This window comes from Medicago sativa, chromosome 3 (assembly GCF_051527215.1).
Source record: "Medicago sativa cultivar Bolivia chromosome 3, Bolivia_mono, whole genome shotgun sequence".
In the NCBI taxonomy this organism is placed as follows: Eukaryota; Viridiplantae; Streptophyta; class Magnoliopsida; order Fabales; family Fabaceae; genus Medicago; species Medicago sativa.
The window spans coordinates 102205914-102225678 of NC_140751.1; the positions used below are offsets into that span (position 1 = coordinate 102205914).

At 32.1% G+C, this 19765-nt stretch overlaps 1 protein-coding gene across 20 annotated transcripts; it reads right to left on the minus strand.

The window, feature by feature from the left end:
• Positions 1 to 5389: 5389 nt before the first annotated feature.
• LOC146943088 (putative protein disulfide-isomerase A6) lies at positions 5390 to 10347 on the minus strand. 20 transcript variants are annotated; one of them, XM_085757177.1, is made up of 13 exons: positions 10105 to 10347; positions 9567 to 9685; positions 9338 to 9434; positions 9032 to 9198; positions 8699 to 8770; positions 7930 to 8127; positions 7216 to 7326; positions 6957 to 7046; positions 6544 to 6635; positions 6307 to 6446; positions 5967 to 6197; positions 5839 to 5883; positions 5390 to 5697 (listed from the first exon to the last, which is right to left on the minus strand). In XM_085757177.1, the coding sequence occupies exons 6-11, from the start codon at positions 8026 to 8028 to the stop codon at positions 6085 to 6087; spliced, it is 645 nt and encodes a 214-aa protein (XP_085613303.1). In that variant the 5' UTR covers positions 8029 to 8127; positions 8699 to 8770; positions 9032 to 9198; positions 9338 to 9434; positions 9567 to 9685; positions 10105 to 10347; the 3' UTR covers positions 5390 to 5697; positions 5839 to 5883; positions 5967 to 6084. The 20 variants fall into 20 exon arrangements, with proteins under 20 accessions (XP_085613303.1, XP_085613315.1, XP_085613301.1 ...); XM_085757189.1 differs by having other exon boundaries at positions 5967 to 6205; XM_085757175.1 differs by having other exon boundaries at positions 9140 to 9198; positions 9567 to 9747.
• Between the last annotated feature and the right edge of the window lie 9418 nt (positions 10348 to 19765).

Consider the following 19765-nt stretch of genomic DNA (forward strand, 5'->3'; position numbering starts at 1 on the left):
GGTTCGAACCCCGGACTTGGCATATATTTATGCATTGTTCCTATCAACTGAGCTAAGCTCACGAGGACAAAACTTTGAATTTATTATGAATTAACATAATAAATAAAAAAATGTTTAAAATATTTTCTGAAGGCTAAAAATGTTAAAAAATAAAAGTTTTTTTTTTTACAAATACTATATTTACTCAATAACGTTTATTTTGTGTAACATGAATACAAATTTGTATCATCATATAAATGACTTGTTAAATATTTGAATAGGAGAAACAATTTAAGGAGCCTGGAATAATAACATAAATAATATCAAAATAGTTGATTTTTTCTATTTCAATTATACTCAATAACAAATTTCGTTATAAGAATACCATAGTTTTGGTGTCTTTCAAAAATATAAGAATTTATATTATATGATATTATATTTGTTACATTGTTGGTGTCATGGAAACAAATATGTTAATTTTTTTAATAAGAAAAAGATATGCATAGTTTGTTACAATATAAAGGTGCAATATATATATATATATATATATATATATATATATATATATATATATTAGTATAATTTTTTTAGGCATCTATACCTTTTTTGAAGAAAAGACATCTACAATTTTACTTTTAATTAAAATCAAAATTTTGTAAAAATAATCATACACATTATTTAACGTCAAAAAAAATTATATGCATTAGCGTAACAAAAAAACAGACACACATAAAACATTGCTCTAAACGCTAAGGTGTGTGTGTGTGTGTGTGTATATATTAGCGAGGTTGAAGAAAGAAAATAAAAATATTTGGTATCATTAAATGACAGCGTGAATAAAAATATTTGTGAGGTTGTGATGATTAAACGATATTGAAATTAAATATATAAGTGATAAAAAGATAATAAAATTCCTTTGAAAAAAAGGTAATAAAATTAAATGGAACATCCTTAAAAAAAATTAAATGAAACGGTTCAAAAAAAAATTAAAAGGAAGAAAAAAATAAATTGAAATATAATATTAAAAAATAAAAGAAAAGGTTCCCAACGTGAATTGAAAAGAGATGCTTGTGAAATAAATTGTCGAGAAGTAGTTTTTTGAAGTAGCATTCAACAACTTTTGGCCAAATCTCATTCCATTCTGTTTTATGCATTAAAAAAAAGTGTCTTCTTTAGTAAGTACTTAATTGATATTGTATTTGGCCTAACTTCTCCTTAAAAAAGTAGAGAAGTTGATAAAAAAACCCGGGTCAATCCATATCTTAATCTCCCACAACGGCAGTGTAGAAGCAACTGAATTTGGGAGAAAAAATTGGAAAATAGTTAAAAATAAAAAAATTGGAAAATAGTTAAAAAAAATCGGTGAGGTAGCACTCAACCAAGCAACACTAAAAAACTTATATGCATTAGCGTAACAAAAAAACAGACAGACGGACATAAAATATTACTCTAAATGTTAATGTGTATTTGTATATATTCGTGAGGTTGAAGAAAGGAAATAAAAATATTTGGTATCATTAAATGACAGCGTGAATAAAAATATTTGTGAGGTTGTGATGATTAAACGATATTGAAATTAAATATATAAGTGATAAAAAGATAATAAAATTCCTTTGAAAAAAAAGATAATAAAATTAAATGGACTGGTTCAAAAAAAAAAAAAAGTTAAATGGAAGAAAAAAAACATATTGAAATATAATATTAAAAAATAAAAGAAAAGGTTCCTAGCGTGAGTTGAAAAAAGGTGCTTGTGAAATAAATTGTCGAGAAGTAGTTTTATAAAGTACCATTCAACAACTTTTGGCCAAAGCTCATTCCATTCAATTTTATGCATTCAAAAAAAGTATTTTTTTTAGTAAGTACTTAATTGATATTGTGTTTGACCTAACTTCTCCTTAAAAATGTAGAGAAGTTGAAAAAAAGCCGGGTCAAACGATACCTTAATCTCCCACAACGGCAATGTAGAAGCAACTGAATTTAGGATTATTTTAATTCTTATAAAATAAATATAAAATAAAAAATGAAATTATAAAAAATAAAATATTTGGATAATGAGGTGGCACTCTCCAAGGGTATGGAATTATGGAATTACCAAATTGCCCCTCATAGGGGCAAAATTGGAATTTCACATGGCATCAATTTTAATAAATAGTATATAGATAGTGTCACTTTTCTTCTTGAATTTTACACAATAACTTTTAGTGTCACTTTTCTCCTTGAATTTTACACAATAACTTTTAGTTGACTCATTTGTAAGTTTATTGATATAACTTTTATCGCTACTATGAAATCTTTTTTATAGATGATTTGTAAGTACCTCAATAAATATTTTGAGTCTTATGACATGACTTGATCTCATATGTCTTCGGAGTTCAGCTGAAAAAAAAACTTAGGTGTAATCTCATTTCTTTGGACACTATATTATATATATAAAAAAAGTTTATTCATATCCAGAGATATGTTTTTGTCCCTATAAATATTTAAAATTTTTGTTTTAATTCTTCTAATTTTTTTATCAACTTTTAGTCCTACAAATTTTTTTCATCATTATTATTTATAAAAAATTGGTTTTAAATAAAAAAACTTATGTATTCTTAATATTGTGTGTTTCAACACTGGCAAGGTATCCTTTGATCGTAGAAATCATGAGTATGGTCAAAATAGTTCTTTTCCATATCAACGTTATAGTTTTAGTATCCCAGTTAGACTCTTCAACCATTAAAATTGTAGATGTAATGAATTAATTCCACATATAATATTTAAGTGAAAAAAAAAAAGTTGTTACCCCTAAAAAAATAGGACGTTGTGCGGTCGTCGCCTCAACCTTGCTAAGGACCATCTGAGCAAGCCAACTAAAAGAACATATGGTTTTGAACAATTTGAGTTAACCTACTTTTATATATAAAAAAGGTATCAACAATTTGAGTTAATCTTTTTTTTAAAGAACAATTTGAGTTAACCCACTTTATATGAAAAAGAGTAGTTAATTAACTTTTTTGATAGATAAACTAGTTACAAACCCGTGCTTCGCACGGGGGTTCAGTAACGTATTTGACAAAATATTATATTGAAAGGATAGATTGCGAAATGACAGATAATTATAAATCATAATATAATATTTAGAGTACTCTTGTATTACGGATTACAAAATTAAATCTTCAAAATTGTTTGACCACGAGTAACAAATGAAACATATTTAGTTAGCGGTAGAAACACTTTTCTAGTAATAATTGATATCTATCTATAAACCAATGAAAACCCTATTACCAAAGCTACATGATTTATATCATTTTGACTTTCAGCTTCAATGTATATAAATCATTTCACATGATCTACAGCAAAGGCAGATATTAACTGCAATTTAGTATCCAATTCTTTCAGGTGAACAAACTTCTGCATCAGACAGATAGCTAAAAGCCTCTCTACCTGATTTATATCATTTTGTGTTTTAGCTTCAACGTATATAAATCTTTTCACATGATCTACAGGAAAGGCTAGGGATGTCAATGGATACCCATAGGTACGGATAATATGATACCCGTCCCCGCCCGGTTGGATAAATATGATACCCGTGCCCACCCCATATCCTCGTGGGTGCCCACTATACGGGTACCCGTGGGCATAGAGGTATCCATGGGTATCCATGAATACCCATGGAGTTTTGAATTTATTTATTTTTTGGTACAAATTATAACTTTTTTTAATTACCAAAAAACTTCAACTTTTAAACATCCATACATAATCCATTCAAAATTTCATAAATCATACATAATCCATAGAAAATTCATGATTCTTATATAATCTATATGTTTTATGATGTGATGAAGTGGAAACGGTGAACTTAATAAAATGAATTAAAAAAATTTAAAATAAAAATAGGTTATTATTGAGGATTTTTAGGTGGGCGGTAAAATTTTCTTCAATAAGGTAACAACTTTAAGTAATAAGATATGATATATAAAGATATTTTAGTAATTTACTTAATTTATTGGGTATGGGTACCCGTGGGTATGGATACAATCAAATCTGTGTCTGTGTCCATATAATAACAGGTAGTCAAATACCCGTTTATTATACCTGTGGATACCCGTTTAGCTACCTGCTCCATGCCCGTGACGGATTTTACCCACGGGTACCCGTGGGTATGGGTATTTTTGCCACCCAGAGCAAAGGCAGATATTAACTGCAATTTAGTACCACGTATATAAATCCTTTCACATGATCTAACCTTATTATCCATATGGTCAATCCTAACTTGTTTGACGGATTATTCTTACTTCGAATTTTCAGGCTGGTGATACTCTGATACAGTTATATAACAATTTCATCAGACTTTGAGACCAACATCAACCTTCCCAAGCTTGCACACTTTGTTGTGATGGTTTCTCGGCTGTATTATGCGAAAGAAGCTGCCATTAGAGATCAGTGCATAGAAGAGCCTATCCTATACATTAAGATGCAAATTGTCTTATTCAAGCTTAAGCAAGATGTTCAAATTACGGAACATTGCTATTCTTTGTAAATTTGAGAACAAAAGTCACATAATCCGAATATTTGTGATGCATGGTTTAAGGCATAACATAAAAGATAACATAACAACCATTGCCATTACATACATAGTGTACTGCAGCAGAAATATAGATGTTGCCATGTAGTGTACAACCAATTTAAGGTTGATTACAAAAAAAGGGTTGTATTACTAAATCCAAACCTTATTTAAAACATATTGTCATTGAAATATTATACATAATATACTTGCCAGCATACAACTTCCAAATCGAATAGCAGTTTGTCGTCCTCTTGTAAGTGATTGTCCCTAACAAACTGGAACCAACCTCCTCCCAAGGATTTTTCGGCCTTGTTACGCTCAGCGGTAATGAGGCGGCAATCGTATTCTTGACCGGTAAGCACATCAAGCAACCACATTGTCTTTCTTGTAGTTGTATTTTTCAAAGAAGTAGCTGCATTTTTCACATTCTATCAAATTAATGGAAAGAGCAGAACATGAGTGAAAATGCAAACTTCATATTCTTAAAAAAAAAAAGGTCAAAAAAAATCGAAGGGAAATTTTTTTTTAAACGCATGGTTATTTGATTTTTTTTTCTTTCAAAAATGATATAATGATATAAAAGATGGAAAAAACCAAGAATAAAAGAAAATTGTCAAAGAATGGATGATAATTACTATAGCCACTTTTGAACATATAAATTTATTTGAATCTTGAAATAAAGGGGAATGGAGAGAAGTTTCTTTGTAACACTATGATTCTCATGCAATTTTTTTTTTTTTATGGTTCAAGCGAACATTATAGTTCTAGTATCCTCTAATAAATACTGTTACAAACTAAGATATATGATGACCAAGGTTTTTCTATATGTCCCTGCAGTCAACATTTTTTTTTTACCTTAAATAACGGTCCAAATTGTGTACTTCGCATTTTTAAAACTTCAATAGTCTTGAATTTGTACATAGTATTGTTGCTAAAAAGGTACAAATTCAATGGAACCTAATCTCGTGCTTCCAATAAGGTATTAGTCATAGTATTGTTGCTAAATGTGTCCTTCTCACTCTATACTCATGAAACTCTCTCTTCTGAAAAGAAACCAGGCTTCTTTGGTTGTGCAAGTGCAATACTTTCATCGTAATTAGTTTAATCTTCATTGGTTCCAATTGAGGATCATTTGTCGATCCCAATTTAAGAAGCTGCAGCCATAAATCCTGTGTGACAAGAAAAACATAATATTAAAAGAGAGGAACAAATAAAATGGAAAAAAAAAAAGATACATTTTTGCAATTGAGCTCGCAAACACAAACACACACAGAGGGAACATATTTAATTTAAAACATCAAAGAAGCTACCTGCAGCTTAACCTTAGTGTCCAGCACCATAAGCTCTCTTTCAGCCTAAAATCACAAAGTTAATAATGTTAGGAGCCATTTGCATCAATTGATGCACAAGTAGCACTATCCCGGGGATGTTAACTTACAGCTCTCTCGAGTGGGCTAAGATTGTCTGCTAAAGGACCCTTGCTGGTCAACACAGGTAAGATAGAGATAGAAAGTACAAATAAATTCCAATGTGATAGGACAGAAAAGATGGGGATATCAGTCAAGCCTTGCAGCAGAACCCTTATGCGTATTAACTTCCTCTTCAAGTCGCGAAAAGACAACCTTCTTCTCATCGTCGTCAACATTCACAAACTCCTTCACCAAGCCATCTAGAGACCTAAAGCATGAATAATTAGTTCACTCAGCTATCAAGTATATTATTCTAGTCTCTTTTGATGCTAAACATATATTTTAAACTAACTTTAGAAGTAAGCTGACCATGTTCATCACAGTTGGTGCCACATCTCGCATTAATTAAAACTACAAAATCGTCCAAATCGCAACCACCAACATAATCTTCACCGGTTTTATTGTTCTTTGGGGAAAACTTAAATGTGGGATAGGAATGAACATCATATCTGTATTAGCAAATAAACCAGATTAGGCACATGCATTTGTTAAATATGATTTCAACCTAGTTTAATAAAACAAATGAAAATATGTTACGGCACTCACTTCTCAGCCAAATCCTTGTACTCGTCAGCATCAACATTAGATATAACTACTTCTTCCTCTAGCCTAAAGGCTGCAGCAACCTTTTCATAAGTCTGAAGAAATTTGTAAAAACAGTATCATGATCAACCTTGATATATTCATAATCAGGGGAAACTCATCAAACTATGATAAAAGTAGTCTTAGACATGAGAACATCCTTACATAAGCAAGGTCCTTGCAATGACCACACCTAAAGATAATAGCAGTGAATTTGTTAAGACAAAAGTGTAAAGAAATCATCCCTTTTTACTCCAAACACAGAGCTATTATTAGAAATTGTTTTAGAGAAAACCAAAGCAAATTTTTTATTAAAAATAAACACCGAACTAAAATTAAAATCAAAGTTACGCAAACAGAACAAAGTATATGCTGACCTTTTTCTGAGGTCTTTTCGATGGTTCATCCTCACACTCCTTCTCACTCTCATCAGAGTCGGAACTATCCTTGTCAACATTCATCTTATCCTGTCAATTACGGAAAGTTTTATATATAAATAGTTTTACACATATAAATATATAAACTGAATATATATATATATATATATATATATATATATATATATATATAATTGAAACCGGAATATAAATAGTTCCCAACATATCAACATATCATTCATCTTGCACCAACACTCACAAATTTTACAGTCTTTGTGATAATATAATTCCCAACATATAAATATATCCACAAGAATCTTCCATCACATTCTCCTGTCTGTTCAGTGCTGAATTTGACCCCAAATGATCTCTAAGAATCATCCACGTAACAAAACACTCAGAAATCTTCAAAAATAAAATCCTACATTAAGAAATAAAGCTAGACTACTTGCATACAAAACAATGATCCAAATTGACATAAAACAATGAAGAAACTCACATTTTCATTTTTGCGGAAAGTAACCTCCTTCGCAAAGGTACTCTAATTATAATCTCACATAATTCCAATTTTAATGCATGTTTGAATTGACATCGAGTTTAGTAAAATCACTGTGACACTATCATTTCACTGAAGCTCCAAATTGTGTCAAAATCAGTGTCACGTATGATTTTATCAAACTCAGCACTAAATCAGATCTGTGCATGATTTTACAATCTTAACAAAAACTCGTGTTTTAGATACTTATGTTTTAAATAAACTGGTTTGGAAATCTCTTGCCAACTTAGCATCTTCAATTTTCTTATTTGCCTGCTTAAAGAAAGCACAACAAATTCAAGTTTAGCTAGCAATCTTAATTTTCAATATGAAAAGGAAACAATCCAAATATAATGTAAAGATTGCCACCATAAAAAATAAACGATTGGTTTGCAACAATGGCAAGATCTTAAGCCAAAATGTGTCTATGTTCTTCACCTGGCAGTATAGTGGCTGAACCTGACCAACAACTGTTGATGTCATAAGTCCCATTTGGTTCAAGAGCATTGTTGAGATGAATCCAATTAAGGAGATCATAGGATACAGAATGAACCCATACAATTATATCACCAAATGTTTCTGCAAGTGGATTATGTTGGTAGAAAAGGTGGTATACACCTTTGTAGTACATAGGGGCTGCAAGAGTTCAATTATAAATCAACACCAGTAATTTGAATATGAATAACATAATATATATACAAACAAAGAATGCTTTATTTCTTGAATAAGCCATTTGGTTCCTGTATTTCTACTAACCCCGAAGGATATTGATTCTAACATTGTACTTTTGAGAAAAGAGTATGCTTGGCATATAGGAAGAGCACTTTCCCAGCATGATTTGGAAGATTGGAATCTTTTGTATCATAGTTCTGTTAATGGTCTTAGTTTCAATACATTCTTGGACAACATTTCAAATCATGAAGGCCCAACTGTGCTAGTTATTAAGGATACAAATGGTTATATATGGAGGATATGCTTCTCAACAATGGGAGCGGCATGTTGAATTTTATGGAGACATGAAATGTTACATTTTTCAATTAAAATCAAATGCATCTATATTTAGGCCAACTGGAGCAAACACTAATCTACAATGGTGTGCAGTAGGGAGATTGAAATTAAAGAGGACAGTAATAAAAGCAAATGCAACCTAGCTGAAAAAACATAGTCCAACACATGGGTGAACAAATGAGGAGTAGAAAAACTAAACCTTGAAGGAGGAACTCTCAAATATGTGATTGGTGAAATCTTACACACCAAGATTAAGAAGAGGTAAGCCAACCTGCACACACAACAAATGTTCAAATATAATTAAATGTCAATAAATTTTCAAAATAGGTGAAAATGCTGAGAAATTTCATGGCACAAAAGGCAAAATCCAAAGTTTATTCAAAAATGCACATGTAGCAAACAAAATATGATTGAAGCGTTGGTTCATGACACAAAACACAATCACAAAATTCACAATCATTTACTTGAAAGACCAAAATCGAACCGTCACAGTTACGTTCTCTTTAGTTTTATGAGAATCCAATGGCACAACCTCTAGATAGAACTGTTATGGCTTCCTACGCATTGACGAAGATGTGTTTTGTTCCAAAGGACTGCACTTCCCTTAGTTTGTTTCCACCCTTCTTCAATAGTTTTGTACCTCTTATCTTGAAGAACCTTCTTTATAGCCACAGTTTCTCCAGTCTCCAAACACTTTGCCTGTCACAGCAAAAGCAGAAAAACAAATCAAAATCAAAGCAGATCAAACCTACTCAAAATCAAAGATGCCAAACATATAAGTTTATAGATTATATAGCTGTCCAATAATTATCAGAAATGATAAATCAAACACACACACCTGCTTTGGCTGGCCATTTTTTACCACCAATGGTTGTGACAATTATATGTCCGATTTCGGTACCATTTCCATCTACAATGCTAGCGGCTTTCATTTCCTACATATAGATTTAGATCAGCAATTTTGACATAAATAGACTGCAAATTTATTCAACCAAAATGCTTATTCAAGATCAAGAACAAAAATTGCAGAAAAAGTATACACAAAGTTACAGGGAGTGAGTTCTTACCGTTTTAGTGGAGCCCTATCCCATATACGGGTTTCACCAAACTTCTTCCAAAACAGCTTATTCCTAGCTTGTATCCCAATCAGCAGCCTAATTACAATTTATCCACTTCTGCCCTTGCCCTAATCCTCCATAATCACTTTCTGTCAGCTTCTAAAACAGCTCAATTATGATTTAAGCAATTCTGTCAAGTCCCAAAATAGTTTATCAGTTCACCAACTACTCATGTGGTAACTTAAATATAGCACACAACCATACCTGCAACAACTTGTATTCCAACTTAAGCTTCAGCAAAACAACTTAATTGACAGCTTATTGCTTCTAAAGACTTCAATTTTAACCCAAACACTAAAACATCAATTCAAACATACCCCACAACAACTTAATTACCAATTGAATGAATAACAAAAAAAAAAAAAACTTCACTATTCTTATTACTCAATTTCATAAAACCCTAGAATTCCCTTTCCCCCAAATGAAAACCTAACTCTAAATTCATCAAATTTCTACATGCATGAGGGAAAGGAAAAGGGAGACCCACCTTAAAATTGGAAATTGAAGTTGAAGATGATGATAATGATGTGAGGTGAGATTTGTGGTAGTGGATGAATGAACTCTCTCAAGCTTGCCTTCTTCCCCAATTGCCTTCTTCTCCAATTTTCCTTCTTCCTCTTGGTTACCCGTTTCCTCTTCTTCTCCTCTCCCTCGACCTCCCTTCTTTTCCTTCTTCTCCTCTCCCTCTCTGTCCCGTCCGTTCTGTTTTGCTTTTTTTTTTCTTTCTTTTCTTCATCAACAAAAACAACACATATATATAGCTAGGGCAGCTTCAATTAATTAATTTACCATAATACCCTCAATAAGGGTAAAATGGTAAATTCACCGGACATGTATTTTCTTATTTAGTTTAGTAGATGTCGGTTTCACTCCGACGCAACTTTCTGTCAATTATGCATGCACTATTAAAATAAGCAATACGTAATCCTGCATATACTAGTACTTTTTGATAAATACTTATTAGTTTAAAAGAACATAAATTGTATATTGAATATATATGATTTTTTTAAAAATAAAATATTGTAAAAAAGCTGAGATCATTGTACATCTGGTCATTTGAATTGTTTCTCTCAAGTTTGTTTCGACTTCTAGTGCAAGAATGAGTCAATGCGTAAAGGCTAATCCCCCCCCCCCCCCCCTCATGTCATATACGTTGACATTATTATGAAAATGTTAGTTATGATTTGAAAAATGAGAAAGAGAGGAACGTATGTGAATAAATTTATTTTTTTTATGATGAATTATTAATCAAATGAATATCTTATACAAATGTCAAATATAAAGTTAGATATTTTGTCATTAAAACTATATTAAAGTTTTTTTAGATATTGGCTTAATTTGGATTTACACCGCTCTTGAATCTCAGCTACATTCTCTCCAGCATTGTAAGGTATATCTATTTTTTTTTTCTTGGACAGAAATTGTAAGGTATATCTATAAGTTATAGGCAAATTCTATGGTACATCCAAAAATTTGAGTGTACCGGTACACCAAATCGTTAAATTGATAATTAAATGAATTGTTTTCTGAAGAAAAAGAATTATTTTCTATCATTGACAATTATAATAATTAAATCTTATTTACCAAAAGCTTCAACGGAATAAAATTTACTTTTTTGAATTTTTATTACTCATAATAAAGAATATTAATTATTTTTTATGAGAAAATGTTAAAAATATAATATGATTCTTATAAACAATGAAATGATGTTTTCTAAAATATAAATATTGACAAATAACTTTTTATTTCATAAAATGATTGTTAATTTATAAATTTATTGAGCAAAGAGTACCGATGTACCGTAGAAGTTCCCTAAGTTATAACCTTTTATTTTATTTTATCTTAATTATCTTATCTCCAAGTTAGCACCACCTCATTTTTAGTCATAATCGATAACCCACCACATACACACAAATACTATATAATACTGATAATTAAGTAGTTTGGTTCCTCTAAAAAATAATAAATAGCTTGGTTAGTATTATAATCTAAATGCTACGTAATCATTTCAAGCACCATTATATATAGTTATATACACATTTACAAGTTGATCGATTTGTATATTTTAGAAATATTTTTAAGTCGTACTGTTATTAGTGAAATAACATAGAATAACTGAAAGTTTTCAACTTACTCTATATTATAGCATAAAAAAGTATGAAATTGAACGTTACAAAATGAATAATAATTAGTTAAAATTAACAGTGGATATCTTAAAAAATATATTATATATGCATCTATATAAATATTTCTACACTTGCTCAAAAAAAAAAAAAATCTACACACAATCATTTGCATAAGTTATACTATAAATATATAATTAGGGAACATTGTAAATTCTAATTCATAATATATTTTAGGTTGAATTTTATTTAAACCTACTTATCTTAAAAATAAAGTTACCTTTAGTGACTTATGGTCTAATGTGCGGAATTGGTTAGGCATTTCTTCGGTACCTGCTGGTGAGCCTCGACATTATTTTATTCAGTTCTTCAAGATGGCGGGCATGCCAAGAGCTTCTCATTTATTCTTAACGATAATTTGGTTTGTAACTGTTTGGGTGATTTGGAAGGAGATGAACAATCGTGTATTCCAAAATACGGTATCCAATCATTCTAGTCTCTTTGAAAAAGTCAAGCTAAATTCATTCTTATGGTTGAAATCTAAACAAACGGCCTTAGCTTATAGTTACTATGACTGGTGGAAACACCCGTTGCTCTGCATGGGTGTTCATTTGTAAAAAAAAAATATTGGTTGGTGCGTTTATGGGCACCGTGATCTTGTAATTATGTAAACTATTTTGTGGTGTTTCTTCTTTTTGTGTGTCTTGTGCGAGTGGAAACACCTTTGGGTGATATATATATATATATATATATATATATATATATATATATATATATATATATATATATATATCATTTTGATTTGTTTTAAAAAAAAAATTAACCTCGTGGAAAAATCCTAAAAAATAAATCTCTTAAAAGTGAAAAACACATCTAAATTAAAAACAAATTTAAGTTAAGAGTGCAATAATATGTAACTTAAAAAATATAGTTAATTTTATATGGAAAAGAAAGGCAAATATGAGTTATTTACAAAAATATCCTTTTATTTTGTTAAGTCAAGAGCACAAAATAAAAAGAGAATAGAAGGTATCCCAACTAGACTCTAATCATTTGTGCTCATATATATTATTAAAAAAAGGAAAAAATACATAGAAAAATTAGGGGGGACATAAACCTAACCCAGTACATCCACACAAAAGTGCAAGTCAACCCCAAACGGGTGATTAAAAAAAATGAAAACAACACTAGTGGATGAGCCTTTAATTAATCCTAAAATTAATCAAAGGTGTTCATTGCGGTGATTGGACCGTCCGTCAACACGGAAGCGGATCCATGTACCATCAACTCCCTGCAACAAAATAGCAGCAAGCAAAGCAACCCTTTCGAGCTCCACCGTCCAAGCCAATATAGAGAATGGCAAATCTAAAATGGCGTATGGATTGTCTGCCAACACATAAGCGATCCAAGATTCTTCAACTCCCTACAAAACAACAGCAAGCTATAAACGCCCTTTCGAGCCAAACCATCAGAAAATTGTCTGAGTTCAATCACAAAGGATTGAGACGGATTCAAAACCATTTCCCAATTACAATTATTCATGCGCAATGGATGCTACCCCGTAAACTTTGTAACCTGCAGAACTCAACAGATCTGAAATGGAATCAGGAAACAAAGGCGAGATGAGCACAAAATCAATCGGATCCAACTACAACATAAGACCTGTAGTGGCAGCAAGGGTCAATCAAAACCAAGCCACCACCATCTGATGAAACCAACGGCACCCACACAATCACCAGAAAGCATCACACAAATCCACGACCAAATCAAACGCCAACACCACGCATCTGAAAAGAAACAGGGACGCCGACCGGAGATCTGGAAGGGATGGCACCGTGTACTGTAACACCCAGTTATCCCAACATAAAAATTTCACATATAAATCAGAGTCATTCAACATAAACGGAATGCTACACTTCTTAAAAACAAATCAGAAATGGAATAAATAACAATTCATCCTTCATAAATTGGTCAACATAAATATTCAAAAACTTTGCAACGGATTTTAATTCAACAACATAATTAGTCTTGGCACGAAGGCCTCATCAAAACATCTCGTAATAATCCAAAAACTAAATCATAGTCGTGTAAAATCATAAGCAGTACGTAAGGAATAGAAAATAGCCACAAAAGTTCTCATCTCGTTACGTATCAGAGCACCTAAAGACACAGTGAGAGATAGCCACTCACGACAATCAACAGCTACTTATTCTCGATCACCTGCAAGTTACTCATACGAAGAGCAACATTTCCAAGCAGAAGGGGTGGGATTTCACATTAAATAATAATAAGCATATAATTCTTCAACAGAATTTAACAACATAAATTCAACAAATTTAACAATGTTAAACAACAATTATACAACATAAATGCTTCGCATAATTACTCATTAATCAACTCATTAAATATAATGGCAACTTGACAACACGGCAACAACATCGACAACTCAACTTAACTCGACTATGCAACTCTATCATTTTACTCATGCATTGGTACCATTCTAGGGCATAAGCCCTCGTCGCTTTTGAGCATAAATATACTCCTAGGGCATGAGCCCTCGTCGCTATTGAGCAAAAGCTCCTAGGGCATGAGCCCTCGTCTTTAATTCACATCAAAATTTCATATTCATCAATCGTAAACAACGTCATATAACATCGTGTTGAAACATCAACAATTGATCATATAACATCGTATTCAAACATCAACAATTCATCATATAACATCGTATTTAAACATCAACAATTCATTATATAACATAGTATTTGAACATAATAAATTATACATAACATATTTCCATGTCAAACTAAGGACACTAGAAAGATATCACAATTATCAACAACTTTCATGTTTATACCAAAGACCAATTTAAAACAGAGACGTGTGAAAAAGACGCAAAAACATGAAACAGAGAATGTTGTCACCGTACAATTTTGCTAAGACCTCCTCGGAGTATTTTCATCATAACTCAAAAACTAAAAGTCATCTTCACGTCAAACCAAAGCCACTGGAAAGCTAACAAAATTATCTAAAACTTTTATGTTTACACCCGAGGCCAATTCTGTACCGATCAATACCAGTTTTTGTTTCAAATTCAAAAAAGTTGTGCAGAAAGTCCATAAAAATTCACTGTGACCTACGTGCAGTAATTTGACCATAACTCAAGTTCTATAAATCATTTTGACGTCAGACCAATGAAATTAGAAAGCTAACATCCATACCTACAACTTTCGTGTTTACACCTAAGACCAATTCTGTACCGATCAATACCAGTTTTCGTTTCAAATTCGGAAAAGTTGTGCCGAAAGTCCATAAAAATTCACTGTGACCTACGTGCAATAATTTGACCATAACTCAAGTTCTATAAATCATTTTGACGTCAAACCAACGACATTAGAAAACTAACATCCATACCTACAACTTTCGTGTTTACACCTAAGACCAATTCTGTACCGATCAATACCAGTTTCTATTTCAAAATTCAGGACACAGATAAGAAAAAATCAGGAAAAGCAACTTATATTATTATTCAAGCTTCACATTCATTCAAAGTCATCACAATCAACAACAACAACTCAACATAATTCATACCTAATTCATAATATGACATTAACAACAACAATCATCGACAACCACAAATCAACAACAACATAACATAAATCATCAATTATCACTCTTAACCCTAATTCTCCAATTCTCAAAAACTAAACCTACAACATGTTAAATGAAATTTCCAGAATCATAGACTCAAGATTATTGAATGATAGTCCCACCCTTACCTTAGATTGATTGGTTGCAAGGATTCTACAGACTTCTCTTATCTGATTCTTCTCTTCTCTATGTTTCTCCTCTTTCTCCCAAAAACAGTTTGCGCGTAATCCTTATTTTCTAACTCTGACTCTCCTCTTTATATATAAATCCTTAACCTACTTATTTTCCCTTATTTCCAATTCTGCCCCAAAGCCTCATTATTCTAAATAATTATATTTTTCCACTAAATATATTCTCCCACTAAATATATTCTTCCACTAAATATATTCTCCCACTAAATATACTCTAATAAATAATAAAATAAAGTCACTCAATAAAATATCAACATATCACATAATTAAATAAATCATATAATTCGACTCTATCTCAAGAAAAATAATTGAATAACAAGGAGGGCGTTACATGTACAGACTCGATTGAAACAACCTAGAAGGGCGGAAACAAAACCAGAAACCCCCGAGCTGGAACATCTGGTTTTGCGGTGGTGTAGACATGGCAACGGGGCGGGGCGGGGACAGGTTTTAATACACCCGGCCCCGCCCACGTTTGATAGTACCCAGCCCCGCCCCCGCCCCCAGACCCGGCGGGGGGGACGGGTTTCCCCGGCCCCGCCCCCACCCCCGGTTTCCTTCAACACCTGCAACTTTTGATGACAGCAAAATTTATTAAAACTACATCACATCACAAGAAGTACATGAGATGATATACCACACCAATAGTACAAACACCCAAACAGCCATGCGGCAATCAAACCAAAGCTAAACAGTCCAAAAGCCAACAAGCTACTGGAAAACAAAAGAACATAAAGCAAACATAATACATAAAAACCACACCAGTGGGAAAAACTACACAAAAACAGAACTGAAACATCACATCACATAAGAATCTAATTATTAGTATTAGATTGATTTAGTACCGAGTAGCGGAAAACCAACTGGATTACTTGAGATTAATTAATACATATACGGGTGCGGGGCGGGGGTGGGTGCGTGGCGGGGGTGAGTATCCCCCGGCCCCGGCCCCGCATTAAACCTACGGGTTTTCCCCGGACCCGCACCGGACCCAGTTAATTCGGCTTTTCCCCGTTAAAATCGGGACGGGGGCGGGTGGGACCCGGCGGGGGTGGGTTGTGTTGCCATGTCTACGGTGGTGCGGGTGGCTATCGCCGACCGTCGCACCGCCTGCTACTATGGTTACATTTGATTGAAAAAGGGGGGAAGGGCGGCGACGCGATTAAGGTTGTAGAGAGAGGTCAGAGCAAAGCGATTTAGGTTGTAGAGAGGATATGATCAAGTATTTGAAAATGAAAATAGTCAAGATGATTCAAACATTAGAGAGAGGTCAAAATGAAAATTATCCTTCATTAAAGAGAAACTAAAGAAATTGGAAGAGATAAAATAATATACTGTAAATGATAAGATTGGAAAATAAACATTAATGTTTTATTATTGATATTGTACATAACTTATAGTTTAAAACACCCTAAAAAAACTTATAATTTAAGACAATTTTTATTTTGGCTTAAACACAATTTTACCCTTTCTATTTTGACAAATTTGATATTTTAACCCCCTTATTTTAGAATTTGGAATTTTAGCCCCCTTTATTTCTCTATATTTTTCAGGATTTTACCCCAACCACATTTGGACTCATTTTTGTTTATGTGGAAAGATAATATTATTTTACTACTAGACTCTTGACCCGTGCTACCGCATGGGTCCTACCGCTTAGAAGTTAATCGAATAAGTCGCAACAATGTAACCATATATAGTTAATAGAAGTTTTATAAATATTTAAAAGATCCGTGCTCAAATAGACCCGTACATTATAATTGGCAACACAACATCACTTTTTGAAATTCAGGTGAATATCGAGAAAAAAAAGGATAACACCTTGTTATTGCGGTTGCATTCTCACTATATTAAGGAAACCATTCTTAGAATTTTTTTTAAATAAAATTTGTAGGCATAAACTTTGTGTTAAAAAAAAGGTAGAATAATAAGTTGCATCAATAAGGTAGCAATATTATGACTTTTCTTATTGCGGATGTATTGTCACTATATTAAGGACACCATTCTATGAAGCTTAAAAAAAACATTCTGTAGGCATGTTGTTTGTGTTAAAAAAAAAGGAAGAATAATGGCTTGCATTAATAAGATAGAAGTTTAGTCACAATAGCCTAAACTATAATAGTTGACTTAAGATCTAACATGATTGATTTACATGATCTTCTGGCTGTTTAGTATTTTGATTTGAAAATCTGCAACTAAATTATAAGGAGACGACACCAATATATAGAAAGTAATACATGTGAATGACCATTCACTTCTTACAGTAATAATTCCGATTCATTGCAGCCATAAAAGCAATTACTGTCAAATGCTTTGTAATGCATTATGACGTTTCCAATTCTAAAAGTTGTTAGTGTCAATCATAAATACCAATAGTTGACATTTGGCGTGGCCATTGAATAACATTAAGGAACTATCTATTGATTGAGATAATTTGACCTCTACAATAATAAGTATTAATTTATCTTTTATTCACAGTTGCATATCATTAAGTTCCATTAAGTTCCATATGAATTACGTGATTGAAGAAGGTTTAGTACTTGCAAATGATATTTGAAAATATGCAACTAAATTACAAGGAGACGACACCAATATATAGAAAGTATTACATGTGAAGGACCATTCACTTATTGCAGTAATAACTCCTATTCATTGTAGCCATAAAAGCAATTACTGTCAAATGCTTTGTAATGCATTATGACGTTTCCCATTCCAAAAGCTGTTAGTGTCAATCATAAATACCAATAGTTAACATTTGGCGTGGCCATTGGATAACATTAATGAACTATCTATTGATTGAAATAATTTGACCTCTGCAATAATAAGTATTAATTTATCTTTTATTCACAATTGCATATCATTAAGTTTCATAAATATTTGAAATTCGAATTGTAGGTCTTTAAATGTGTTTTCAAATTCGACTGGTGTCGCCTATAAGCTATAACTAATATCATTAAGTTCCCTTAAGTTCTTTATGAATGACGTGATTGAAGAAGGTTTAGTACTTGCAGATGATATTTGAAAAATGTTAGACTTGATGAACAACATATGTATGGAAATAAACTAATTATCCTTTCCTAACCATACTTAATTGTTATATGCTATTTCAAACTGTTTTATGTTGACATAAACTTTTTGACATGCTAATACGTTGACAGTATATTTAAATTAAAAATGTTAGACTTCAGGCACATCTAAGAAGTGAAAGTATATACAAAGCCTTGGTTGTCGAGTCAAAATAACCACTGAAATAAGTTTTGAATAATATTGTTTTTCAGAGTTTTAGCCTAATTGTAAATACACGTGTGATTAGCCATCGTTGACTTCAGAACAGATCGCACATATTTCTCGAAAAAAATTATGAAATAGAACTTGAAACAGAAGTGCAAAATTATAAATTTTATCCATAGATGTTGTTTGGATTACAAAACCATCAACACAGAAGATAAATACTCAAACTAAATAGAAAAACGCAGAAAAGAAAGCAATTAAAAATGAGTCGTTGATGAATATCACATCTGCATCATACATGCCAATAACCCTTTGATCACGTTTACGACAAATTCATTGAATGCAAAAAACCAAACAAAGAACAAAATGAATAACAATGAATTATTCAATATTAGAAATGAGGAATACAAAAGCTGAAATTAACAATTAACCTTGCAAAGTAAAAGAAGCTTCCGAGAGCGACCCCGACACAATGAAGAGCGAATTCCGACGTGGTGTACAACGGCGGTGGTTCAACTCCGGCGTGGTGGAAAGCCAGTGGGTTTTGTAGATGATGAAGAGATGAAGACATTGATGCTTTTACTTTAGTGGGAGAAGGACGAAAAATGATCAAAATGAAGGTAGAAGATGAAGGGTTGGTGTGTGTTTTTGAAGAAGGAGAGGAGAAGGGTTTGTGTTGTTACGCGTGAGAGAGAAAGTGGGTTGTTAATCAAATTGGCATTAACTACGTTTTCAATTGCCATTAAAAGTGTGTTATTCATTTTCAATTGCATTAAAAGTGTGTTATTCGTTTTCAATTAGCATTAACTAAGTTATATGAGAGAAAATGAGGAGTTTGAGAATAGAGATCGAATCAACGGGTGAGATTAGATTAGCATGTTTAGGAGGGAAAAATGCTAGGGATTAGGGCAAATTAGGGCAACATGTTTGCTAAACAAGTCTAGCTTTTATAATA